Raw genomic sequence first — 12,700 nt, 5'->3', positions numbered from 1 at the left:
GGGAAAAGAACAGACTTGTATATTGTATGTTATCTGACGTGATCACATGATCGCGTCTGAAATTGATCAACTTTGACCGACACCGAGGAAGGAGCTTTCGAATTTAATCATTTTTGCATTCAATGATGTTTCCACAATTATCTGTATTCTTCGCTATCCTTGCCGCAGGTAATTCTCCATTCATTTATGAGAAATCTTTTCCAGAACGAATAGATTACTTCGAGTTTTTTTGCAATCATATTCTAGCAGAAGTCAATCCATTTTTCAAGATATTTTGTGGAAAATTGTATTAAATGTTCGGAATATTTAAATTTAATTGTATTTTAGAGCAAAGATCTTTTCTTGAAATTTTAAATTTGCTAAGCTCTTTGCTTCACTGATAGCAAGCCTCCATACTTGTATCGTCCTTGCAATTTAATTATCCTGGTGCTTGCTTTTCTAGTTCATGCCAATGGCGAATTCCTCATTCTACATGCACCAGACAGCATACAATTCACTAAAAATGGAGAAATTGAACAGAGTAGTCTCAAGGAGATTTTGTCGATGGTTCTTGGTTATACTCCTGGAAAGCAGGTATATCATCTCTTCATAGAATTGTTCAATTTTTTGGATATACCAGAAAACTTTTTTTATAACATCAAGTAAAGCTAGAATAAACAAATTTTTTTAAGTTTATTCCTTGAAGTTTACAATTACAAGTATCTAGTATACTTAAGGCTCCTCTAAATTATTCTTTAGATGCTCAGTAACTAATAAAATAATTCGTAGAGTATCTAAAAATAGACTTGAGGAAGCTTTAAATATTAGACCTAACTACCAATATGAACATAATGGTTTGTTTAGATTATTTATACTTTTTATACTCAGCTTTGTACTTTGCTTTTTCTCTTTTTGACACTTAAATATATATCTCATTTTAAGTTCAAAAATTTGTAGAGATTTCAAGCAACATTAACAGATCTTTTACTTTTCTTGCAAAATCTGTTTTAATTAAACTTTTTGCTCATCTTTCTTCTCTCTTAACATCGCAACACACGAATACATTACAATTCTACCACATCACTACGATTTTTTTACCTCTGAAGAAGGTTCAATCCAAGAGCTGAAACATGTTATGTACGCAATTTGAATTGTTTTAATTGTATTTCCAACTTTTTTAATGTATTATTGATTTCTTAATTATATTTAGTGACGACTCTCGGATTTGCCCTTTACATTGTCTTATTTATTTTCTTCTCTCTCTCTCTCTCTCTCCCCCCCTCTTTTTCTCTTCCTCTCCCCCTCTCTTCCCTACTCACTCTTTCTTTTTCTACGTTGGAGAAAAAAGTTTTGATAACAAGAATAGACTAGTTGTATTTGAAGTTATTCATTGTGACAGAAACTTTTGTGACCTTGCAGAGAGATTCAGAATATAACATTATCATATCGAATCCGTTTTCATTGCCCAAAGCATTGGTTGCTATAGTCTTTGAAGGAGTAGAAAAACTGCCTTACTTAAAAGACAATGCAGAAGCTACATATCCTCTGATTTCTGATGAAGGAGAAGAAACCTGTTGGCAAGCGATTAGAAGCAGAGTGGAGGAACGAAGCAATGACAACACGTTGGTTAGGATTAACTTGAGCGATGGAGTTGATGCTGTAAGTATTAAATAGACAGATTGACAGTTCTAAAACAGTATCACATAAAAACAAAAATTGTTTTAGTAATTTGAGTTTTTATTATTGAAGATCCTAGACACTAAATAAGATGTTTCTAATACAGCTCGGTCAGTCAGCTCTTGGCGAGCTTAAGCCTACTAAAATGGAGAAGTTGGATTTTCTGAATTTGGAGATTGAAGAAGATCGTAAATTTGTCGAGGAGATGCAGCTTCTGTGTGCTATTGGTGACAATGCATTTTCTGCGAAGAAGCACGATTCTGGTACAGATGTTTATTGGTTGATAGTATCGACATTGAGATCACTCTGGGATCGGCATGAAAACAATTCTACAGTTAAGGAGGAGGCGTACAAGTTGTTAAATCGCGTGATAGAACATGTTTCCAAGGGCTTTGTAAACACTTATGATGGCAAGGTGCACAAATTTATTCATTTTATCTGCAAATGTAATCAATTATTAAAAACCTCTATTTTTAATCTATTTATGTATAGTTTGTTATACAATGAGTATAATTACGTATTCAGAATACTTCAATATTTGTTACAGATTGTCATTGCATCTTTCACAAACGATGCTTGGAAAGCGAGGAATGCACGCTCCGTTCTTGAGAGAAAGCGCAGAGATACCCCGGTGAGTATCTTATGTAAATTTTGTAATGTGATGTGTTTTAAACAGAATTATTTGAAATTTTTTGAAAATAATGATTGAAGAAAGAAATATATATTTGAAAATATTATAATTAAAGAATATGATAATTATATTAATATCAAAATTATAATAATTATACAGTACGATATAATTGAAAATTCTCATTTATGACAAACTCGATTATCTTAATGTTCATGGATATAATTCTTTGAAAAAAATTTTTGTTATTTTATTTGATTATTATTGAGATGTGTATTGTATCAAACATGAAAATATTATTAAAATTTCCAGTTTATTTATTTTTTATCAAATTATTTTCAATAAAATAATATTATAAAATAAAAAAAAAGGTTACCAGACTTTTAATGTTAAAATAAAATTTACAATAAAATCAGCAAAGAAGAATACCGCACATAGTACTTTGCGCTCAAAGTTTCCTATTTAATATAATAGATAATGTGATAGGTTTGGAACACCCTTGTATTTGATACAATATGTAATATAATATTTGTGTGATACAAAGTAATATATAATGTTATATAACTAATTTTGCAACCGGTTTACTAAGTAAGTATATCTACATGCTTTTTATTAAACACTAATTAATCAAAATTTATTCTCCGTACCGGAAGATAACCGAAAAGACGGAAAAGATCATTAAATTGATTTAAGCAATATTTAACTTTACTTCAATTATTCAGAACTATTGAGCTTAGAATTACGGCGTGTTAATTTGCTTGAAATTATCTTATTCTTCGTTTGTACCATTTTTAATTGTGACGGAATATTTTGTAGGCTGATAAGACTAAAAATGTTAAATCCACTGCCAAAGGAGCGCCAATTAGTTCAGACATTAACGATAATTTTTTCATCAAGGTACCGTGTCGAATCACATTGCATGGGCTATTATTTGATTGAGAGTGTTTTTTCCAAATTAGAGATAGCTTTTTGCATGAATTCGCGAACACGACGAATTACTTTTTAATTATTCCAATCAACAAAACTTACAAACTTGTCGCCAATATATATCCATCGTCTTCTTTTCTTATTGATATTTTCTTTAAGTAAACTTTAACAAAACTTAAATAAGGATACACTCGCTAAATCTTTAACATTCTGATATCCTTGATAACATTTGAAGCTCGATGAATTGCTATTAGTAAATTGCCATTGATGAATTTAAATAGTTGGTCTTTGAATTAGTATCTTTGATTCAAAGTTTAATATGAGCTGAATATCACAGCCAAATCCTTGAAATAAATCGAGAGATCTGTACAAACAAATAGAATTTTCGAGAAAACTCAATCGATAAATCAATGTATACATAGCAAACTTAAGTCCTTCAAGTTCTAGTATCTTTGGAGTCTTGAGGACTGGGCTTGCTTTAATCACTTTATTCAGATACCGAACAACACTGATTGTAGCGAGCCGGCGAGCAAGATGAGCAAAATAATAAAATGGACGAAGAGGAGAAATATAGAATGAGTAGTACTATCGAGTCCAACACTGTCGACAGCACTACTGAACGTACGGGCGTTCAGGATAATAGCGGAACGTCGGAAAAGTCCGACGGAGTTAATAAGGAGTATAAGATAAATACTAATACACAGACAATAGGACAGGTATCGCAAACATATTAACATGCATCGCAATCGATGGGATCTAGGAAAAAACTAGATAAGTCCTTTTTTCCTCAATTTCTTCGGTCTGATGTTATTGTATGAGTATACAATAAGAGAATATTTGCTAATTTTTTAATAATTTCTCAAAATTAATATAATATGGATGAAAAAGGAAGTAAATTTTATATTAAAAAATTGTATAAAAGAAAGTTTATTGTAAACATCAGAATAAAACTTAATAAATACGATGAAAAACAAGTCTTTTATTCAGATGTTAAAATACTTAAATAAATTTATTATTTTAAGAAAGCTATATTAAATAATAAAATTTCAAAATTTATGCGCCTAGAGAAATGTCACAAAATGTGACTTATCAAGTCACTTTCTTTTCCTAGGTCCTTCAGTTATTTTAATTCTGCCAAACTTTGCCAGAATATTAGCGCACCTGAGTTCTAAAAAGATGAATAATTAATTTAATGTTTATCAAGTACTCCAGTAGAATTAAACAGTATTAACAAGATATCTTCAACACTTATCTAATTCAGTTTTAATCGCTAGTAAGATTTAATTATATACACTGCTTTCTTTTGCATTGCATTGGATTGCTGTAGATGTCAATTAATGTGAATGATGCTTAATTATATATGATGACATCGGAAAAAAAACCAGAATTCTGCCATTTCTGGCAGGATTTCCTCTTTCCGATTTTAACTAAGCGGTAAATTTTAGATAACAAGTATCTAAAATTTTGCACTTGAGAAGTAAAAATGATATAAATTCAAGAAGTTACTTCTTCTGAATCAATTACCTTAAATTTGATCGCATATAAATATGTCGACAGTTTCGAGCTTTCTGTCTCATGCTTCTCAAGTGCAGGATTATAATCTGCATGAAGGCTTATCATGTCCAATTGCATGCATATTTTAATTATGGTAAATCTATAAGTAATATGAACTTTTGATGGCTAATTTTTATTAAGGAAGATTTAGCCAACCAATTAGTTGTTTAACAAATATTGAAAGCAGATCTCATTTTGTGAGCTAAACTTATTTTGTATGTCAGTTCTGAAAACCTTTGGTATTTTTTATGCATTTCTAAATACGCTGAATTTTTAATCTTGTTCGTACGGAGATGTTAAGAAATGTAGAGTGCTATTAGTTTAAATTTAAGAAATATTACAAAGAGAGAGAGAAAACAGTATGCGTGTGCGTGCGTGTGCTGTGTGTAAGAGAGAGAGAGAGACATTCGCAGAATTGAGATTTCGTAGATTTCAGAAATTGTATCTGTCTCTCTGTTACAACGATCTTTCTGTTTCAGCCTGAATTTTCTGGCCGTGCGAAGGTTTACACGGAAAACTATCCTGTCATATTCAACATAATACTATGGTTCGGCGTGGTTTTCGTCTTCTCACTCTTAGCTATTTGTAGTATGTATTTTCCTAAATATAAGATTGTATTTAGCTTGAAATTATTTTGTATGACAAAAATTTTCAAAGTATTCTGATCGTTATTTAAAATCAGAAATTTTTAATTTCTTTGATTTGAGTGACTTTTATTAATCTGGTTAACTTCTTTTGCAGGATATTAATTTGTATAATTTATATATATGTACATATATATTTTGGATATATATGGTGTCTCGAATTTAAATGATCAAACTTCGGGAGCGCGTAAGGATTTATAAACTAAGAAAATAAGTTCTTTAAAGCCATACTCGTTTTCATTTTGTTTTGGAGAAAATGACAAAAAAGACAAAACATAATTAAAAAAATAAATATGTCTTTAAAAGACTTCTTAATTTATCGATTCCCTACATGCTCCCAAAGTTTGACCATTTAAATTTGATGCACTCTGTATATATCTATACATATATATGTATAGATTTAATTAGATATCTATACATGTATAGTTTACATATAATTTATATTTATCTACATAAGTACATATATAGAATGTAAAAAGGTCGAGACACTTAGCACTGGATTATCTGAAAAGATGACGTTTCCAGAAAAAATTTTTTATACAAAAGGTTGTAGAATACCAAGTTTACTCATCATATGGCACTAACGATTTAATCTTGAATGATCTTGGAAATGTCACAAGGTCATCTTGACTTTTTTAAATGGAAACCCCTTAAAGGAAACCCCCTATTTTTATTGTAAATTTTTGTAGTCGATGACGAGATCTTTTTAAAACAATATAATTAAGTTCCATTTGGCCAAAAATTATTTGAAATATGCACCGATAAAGTTAAGTACTGTGCGACTTTCGCGTGGTGCACTTTGGATAATGTTAATGCTCGTGTTTGTCATGTTTAAATCGGTATTTAAACTTTTTTTGCGTTATATGGTTTTAAAAAAGTCAACTACAAGAATTTATGATAAAAATGAGAGTTTCTTTAAAAAAAAAAACTCAAGATGATCTTGATGTAACGTTTCCAAGATTATTCAAAGTCAAATCAATATCATATGATAGGTAACTTAGTACCTTACAATTGTTGTATCAAACATTTTTTTTCGAAAAATCATCTTTCTGCGATTATTTAGTGTCCCGATCTTTTTATTACATCCTGTATACAGTATGTACCAAAATTGGGAACGCATTACGCTTATTTTATACTTTTAGTCGCCATTGCCAATATGGATCCAGGACGAGACTCTATCATTTATAGGATGACGTCGAACCGAATGAAGAAAGATAATTGAGTGTAAATACATAGTAATATATATATAATATATAAATAACATGATTTTGTAACATATGTTTCTGTGCAAAATGTTGCTTATCGAAGCATCTATATATGTAATTTATCAATTTTAATTCGACTGTGTTCAAAAGTAGGGAAGTAGACTTCTATTACTTATCCTAAGGATTCTTTAAATTGAATGATCCAAGCTCTAGTCAGAGCTATTTAAATAGCAAGAATATACATAACTGTATCACTTTATAGCATAAGAAATCATTGTTACATTATTATAATTAAATTTCTGGAAGTTTGTATATTTCTTGAAAGCTAAAGTTGTTCTAAATATAACGTCATCGTACAAATTAAAACATGTTTTCTAATTGTTATCAGAAAGAATCCCACATAAATCTTATAGAAAATGTGTCTTTCTCATCGAATTGTTTCTAATTTTAATATTTTGTAGAGGGCTTACTTCAAGCTAATTAAAAATCTTTACTGGGACAAACTTTCAAATGCCTTTTTCCTTTAGGACTTTCGGAAAATTTTTATATTTTATTTATATGAAAAAGTACACAAAAATTAAAATCGATCTATAAGCACGTTAAAATCTGAAAATAATAATTCTTATTGCGAAAAATATTACCTCGGCGGGATATTAATAATATATAAAAATATTACCAAGAGTCGAACCCAGATCACTCGCTTTACGCGCAAATATCCTAGCCAATTAGATTACCGAGACAAAAACATTATATTTTTTTAGATTTTATATAGATGGTTGTCAAAAGTTATCGACAAATAAAATTTAAAAGATAATATCTTATTACTACCGTATACAATATTAAAAACTACTTTAGGTATCCTTACCTAGGGGCATACGACTTTCCACACAGGAAGTCCTTCTTTTTCTTCAAGTTATTACCGCAATATTACATACTGCATAAGTATTATATGCAACTATAAAAGTATAGGGGAGACCTAGACACCATGAGTCACGTCATCATAGGGGTATCATAGGTCATTGACTGTTTAGAGAAATCCAGAATGTTTAGGTTGATACAATTGATATCATATGATTGTTATTTAGTTGCCCATACTATGTATCTAGATGGTAATGATTCACTTCCGTTATCCTTCCATACACATACCATTAAAAAATCTCATGATACGAAAGTGATTATTTTACCTTACAAAATTTCTTTTATGTTGTTTCTATAAAGTATAAAGTATAATATACTTATTACGAATTACATACGTGATTCTACACATCTTTCTACATTTTCTATGGTGTGCTTATATACATTTTGTTTTTAATGCTGTTTAACGCTTTGCAGTGTGCTACTTAGGATTTGATTTTAAAAGATAGCTATTAGAAGAAATGTTAGGAAACAGGATACACTTGGAAATATGCGTAACTGCATCTTCCTCTTTAAATTAAACATTAAGAAATAGTTAGTTTTTTGAATTACGATCAATATAGAGCAATGGCGGAAGTACAGAAAACATATGTTAAGGTGTTGTGGTTGACCACAACATATGTTTTCTGTACTTCCGCCATTATTTTCTATGTAGAAGATAATAAGTGGAATCGATAGTAACATTTAAATTCAGCGTTTTTTATATAAGCGTCATGATTATGTAACTTATATTATAAATGTATCTTTGATTTTCTATTTCCTAAGTATTTCACCTTGTAATACTTATTTGTAATGCATTATTAGCTGTATCGCGATTACACTTCCTGTATAAATACGCACGCATTTGTATATATATATATATATATATATAGGGGTTTGTAAATATCACAATATATATTTATATATAATAATTATATACAAATAATAATAATTTACAAATAATATATATTTTAATTGAAACTTCTCTAATGGTTGAGTAAGAAATTCTATAAAAATCTATTCTTATGAGTTATATAAAATCAATATTCATAAAAACTGACTGATACATTGTCTTAGAAAAATTGATTTTAATCTAATAACAGAATTTTATAAAAATAATTTTCGGATATATCAGTCATTTGTTACTGTACGAGTGTATGTACATTTATTTTTAAGAACTCAACTCAAAAAAAACTTCAACTTCCTAACTATGGAAAATAACAAAACAATTTTTTGAAATCAGTATAAGTATTTTTTTAAGCAATTTACTTAAATAAGGTCTATTTATGTAATTGTTATTATTATGATTTTATTGTTATTTGTTTGACACGTGTGGGGCTTACGCCAGAGAATAATGATTTTTAATGCTGCTATTATCTTTTAAGAAATTAAAATTGAATTCAAATTGTTAAAAATTTCTAAATATTAAAGAGTTAATTACTGATAAAATTAGACAATTTATATTTAATAATATATTAGTAATATTTGAGAATAAAATAAGCTCTAATTAAGGAATTTCCTTTTTATGATTATATAATAATCATTTTGAAACTCTGATTTAGAAAGATAATGTTTATTTTCTTTATTATTTTTAATTTTTTATTTGAGCTTCATTATATGTTCATATACATATAAGTAATAAGACCTAATGTCAAACTCTTTTTCCGTTTATTTACAAATGTATAAACAATATATTTTATTTTTATGAATGAATCAAATAAAGATTTGATTCTTATACTTAGTTTATTTCAATATCACCGTAAATAGAATTTTTTAAAATAAAATAAATGAAGTAGACCTTATTCGGTTCAGATATCTTATAAATAAAAAAAAAGTAGTTACATAACTTATTTTATAAATTTATAAATTATTTTATTATATCTCTTTTATTTATTTGAATTAATTAATTATCTCATGTTCTTTTCCTTAATGAACTCATAATTTTCTTGTCGTTTTATATATTTTATCGATGTTAATTTTATTCTTTTGTTACGTAAGACATCATCGATTATAATTTCATTTTGTCAAACATTTAAATCTCAAAGTGCGCAATAAAAGCAGGCATAATTAGTGGTATATCGCTTTTTATATCAGTAACAGTAACGTTTATCAGCTTGTGATTAACGATCGGCATTTTCTCATATTATTGATAATTCCCTTTAGCGATACAATCTCGAAGCTCTACCGGTCCATTTCAATCGATAGCACGTATATATTTCTTGCTTATGCGTATGTACGTGTGTAATCTTGAAAAGCAACTTTCCTTAAGAAATAAAATAAACGTAATTCTTAATATCTGTGTTTCTCTGTATGGAGTATCTTTACAGAGATCAAAGTTGTTTCAAGGATCAGTGATATGCATATATGATATACATCGAATTAAAGAACGTTGTTATTATTCTACACACAACACGCACACATATGTTATATGTACAGAATAATCGTATACAGAATGAGGCATCTAAAATAGCTCACCTAAATAACTCGTTTATTTTTGATGATACGAAAAAACATTTCAGATGAAAGTTGAACGGTTTCGAGGGGGACGTGTTTTGTTCACGTTGTTTTTTGTCTATATGGAGGCACCAAGAAGATATAAATTAAAGGTCATCTCCACTTTTTTAAATGGAATTATGGATTTTTAAATGAATTTTTTTACATAATATAAATCTTTTACCAATTCTGCATATAAAAGTATAAAGATACAGATATAAAAAAACAAATAGTTTACGAGATATTTTTATACTTTATAAAAGTCTGAGATATGTTGACATAAAATGACGGGCAAGTAGATTGCATGAAGAAATAGCGTGGAGTTATCAAAATTGAATTTAGATGTCTAATTAAAACGTAGTTGCAATACAAAAATTTATATATATGTATGACGTGCGTGAGTGAGATATTGGGTGCGTTCCGTTTCCCGCATGATGCGCATAATGCAGTTTATTCTTGTTGCTCACCAAATGTTAAATAAGAACAATTGATGCATCATGCGCGAAACGGAATGCATCTATTGATGTAGTGGTGTCAATAACACATAATCCTGTGTGTAGTGTGTGTGCTATTTCCAATATGACTAATTGTTTTTACGAGTAGGAGATCCCCTTAAACATTAAGGTAAAAAAAGTCACACTTATGAGGTTGATCCCCGGGATACATGTAAATATAATAAAAACTAGAATAAAAACAGGAGTTTTATGAATGTTTTATTGATCAAGCCATTATAAAGCAGTTTTTCTGAAAGCATACTAAAAATGAGATAGCTAATATAGTGTTTTGTTTCTTTTTTCGTGGGGGGGGGGGGGTTCCATCATAGATATTTATAATATAATTTTAGAACTAGGCTACCGCGGTCCATTTGATTTTATAAATGCTTCAATGCATTTTTCGATTGGTCGATTAGTAAAATTTTTTCTTCTGATTGATCAGTTAAAAGCTTCGAAGCATTTGTATGCATTTGTAGCGTTATAGTGGACCGCACCCTCAGATCCCCTATATTCTGTGCACAAAAATTGATTCCAAAATTTATGTATTACATAGCGCAACAAAAAGAAGTAGTATGGCTTGGTAACAAAAAAAAATCGCATGATGCCAAATCTGGAGAGTATGGTGAATGAGGCAGCAATTCGTATCGTAATTCGATCAATTTTGCGATGGCAATTGCGAATTAATATGGGACGGTGCGTTGTCGTGATGGAAGAACTTTTTTTTTTCTTGTCTAAATGAGGGCGTTTTTCCTTTAATTCTTTGTCGAAACGACCCAGCCAGTCGGCGTAGTATTTTCCCGTAATCGTTTTTCCTTTTTCTAAGTAGCAAGAGATTAACAAGAGAAATGAGAACGTATAATAATACAAGCTGAATAATAATAGTGATGATAATGCGATTAAATAAAGCTCATTTTAGACAAGCTATGATTTGTGATAGAATTCAGTTATTACAATCCTATAAATATGCGGTTGTAATACATTTAAAGGGAATGCGACGTATATAAATCGTATAGCAGAATAGGCATACATTTACACGTGTATGTATGTATATATATGTGTTGTGATGTACAGCGTGATTTGATTGAAATATTGTACTGTTATTTTTATAAGCAATATATTTTTGCAATAAAAATTATTTATTTTGTTTATTTAAAATTAAAAGATGTAGAGAGAGATAGAGATGTGCATAGCGTAAACATCTCGATTTTTGAATTTGCATTTATTCCAATTTTTCCAATCTCTTTTTTGACTTTCTCTCAAGGTTCTCTGCGGGTTCTTTGCTCTCCCTGTATCTCTAATATAGAAAAGAATATCTCCTATTCTCTCGAGTCGCATGAAGGATCCGTGACATATAGATGCTGCATGCAGCAATAACAACTGAGGTCGACTCCTCTCGGTGAAGGTTTTCACCCCACTTTCGACCAAATACAGTCCCCACCTAGGCTCTCATTGCGCACCTACCCCACCTCAGGTTCTCCAACAACACCTGCCGTGTTACGACGGCGAACGACTGGCTTTTCGCCAGTCTGATGTATTTGCGGTTGTCGCAGGTTCTCCCGAGATTCTTGTCGCGTGCAGTGAGCGAGTCCTGTCGATTGTCGTTCTCTTTTTCAGCGTAGCGATTTATTTGTCGTTACGCACTGACCGCGCGACCGAGGTTGTCGTCCGAGCGTGTTGTTCTTGCGTCTTGTTTTCGTCTGTCGTCGCGTGCGGAAAGGCTGTGCCAATTGTAAAATCGTAATAGGATTTTCACAAATCGGGGAATGTTTCACAGTGATAGCGGGGCAAGATAATGGTTCGTTATATGGAAGATAATCGGAGGATAATTTAAAGACGTACAAAATATATTGATCTTGAAGTCTTAAATTTTTAAGATGTTTACGAAAATTTCAAATCGATCGACCTGCAGAAATTTTATTGTCAGATGTGACAAATTGAAAGATGACTGTGATTGTCGCGTGATCTTTTTTTGACGAATTGAATACATTGTGAGATTTCTTTTGTCTATTATCGATAAATTAAATATCAAATTAATAGTCTGGGCAATATTTATGCAGTATTCAGCAACTACAAATTTATGTTACAGATCAAATAGTTTCATTCACTTGCGTAACGTTTTACATACTGTGGAGAATGTAAATATCTTGAAGAATTTTAATTTGTTAGAACTCCTTGCTTTTAAGCGTCTATATAAGTTTAATTATT

General features: G+C 30.1%; 1 protein-coding gene across 3 annotated transcripts; it reads left to right on the top strand.

Annotated features, from left to right (window-relative positions):
- Positions 1-20: 20 nt before the first annotated feature.
- Positions 21-6,763, top strand: ATP6AP2 (ATPase H(+)-transporting accessory protein 2). Of its 3 annotated transcripts, XM_018548223.1 has the most exons (9): positions 21-168; positions 443-573; positions 1,399-1,638; positions 1,763-2,071; positions 2,204-2,287; positions 3,101-3,181; positions 3,730-3,927; positions 5,245-5,353; positions 6,552-6,763. In XM_018548223.1, exons 1-9 carry the CDS (start codon positions 123-125, stop codon positions 6,629-6,631), a joined length of 1,278 nt encoding a protein of 425 aa, XP_018403725.1. In that variant the 5' UTR covers positions 21-122; the 3' UTR covers positions 6,632-6,763. The 3 variants fall into 3 exon arrangements, with proteins under 3 accessions (XP_018403725.1, XP_018403726.1, XP_018403727.1); XM_018548224.1 differs by lacking the exon at positions 3,101-3,181; XM_018548225.1 differs by lacking the exon at positions 3,730-3,927.
- Positions 6,764-12,700: the final 5,937 nt, after the last annotated feature.

The sequence above is a fragment of the Cyphomyrmex costatus genome, unplaced genomic scaffold, assembly GCF_001594065.2.
Source record: "Cyphomyrmex costatus isolate MS0001 unplaced genomic scaffold, Ccosl1.0 scaffold70, whole genome shotgun sequence".
NCBI lineage: Eukaryota > Metazoa > Arthropoda > Insecta > Hymenoptera > Formicidae > Cyphomyrmex > Cyphomyrmex costatus.
The sequence above is the reverse complement of the archived record's forward strand: the minus strand, read 5'-3'. Positions and strand labels throughout refer to the sequence as shown.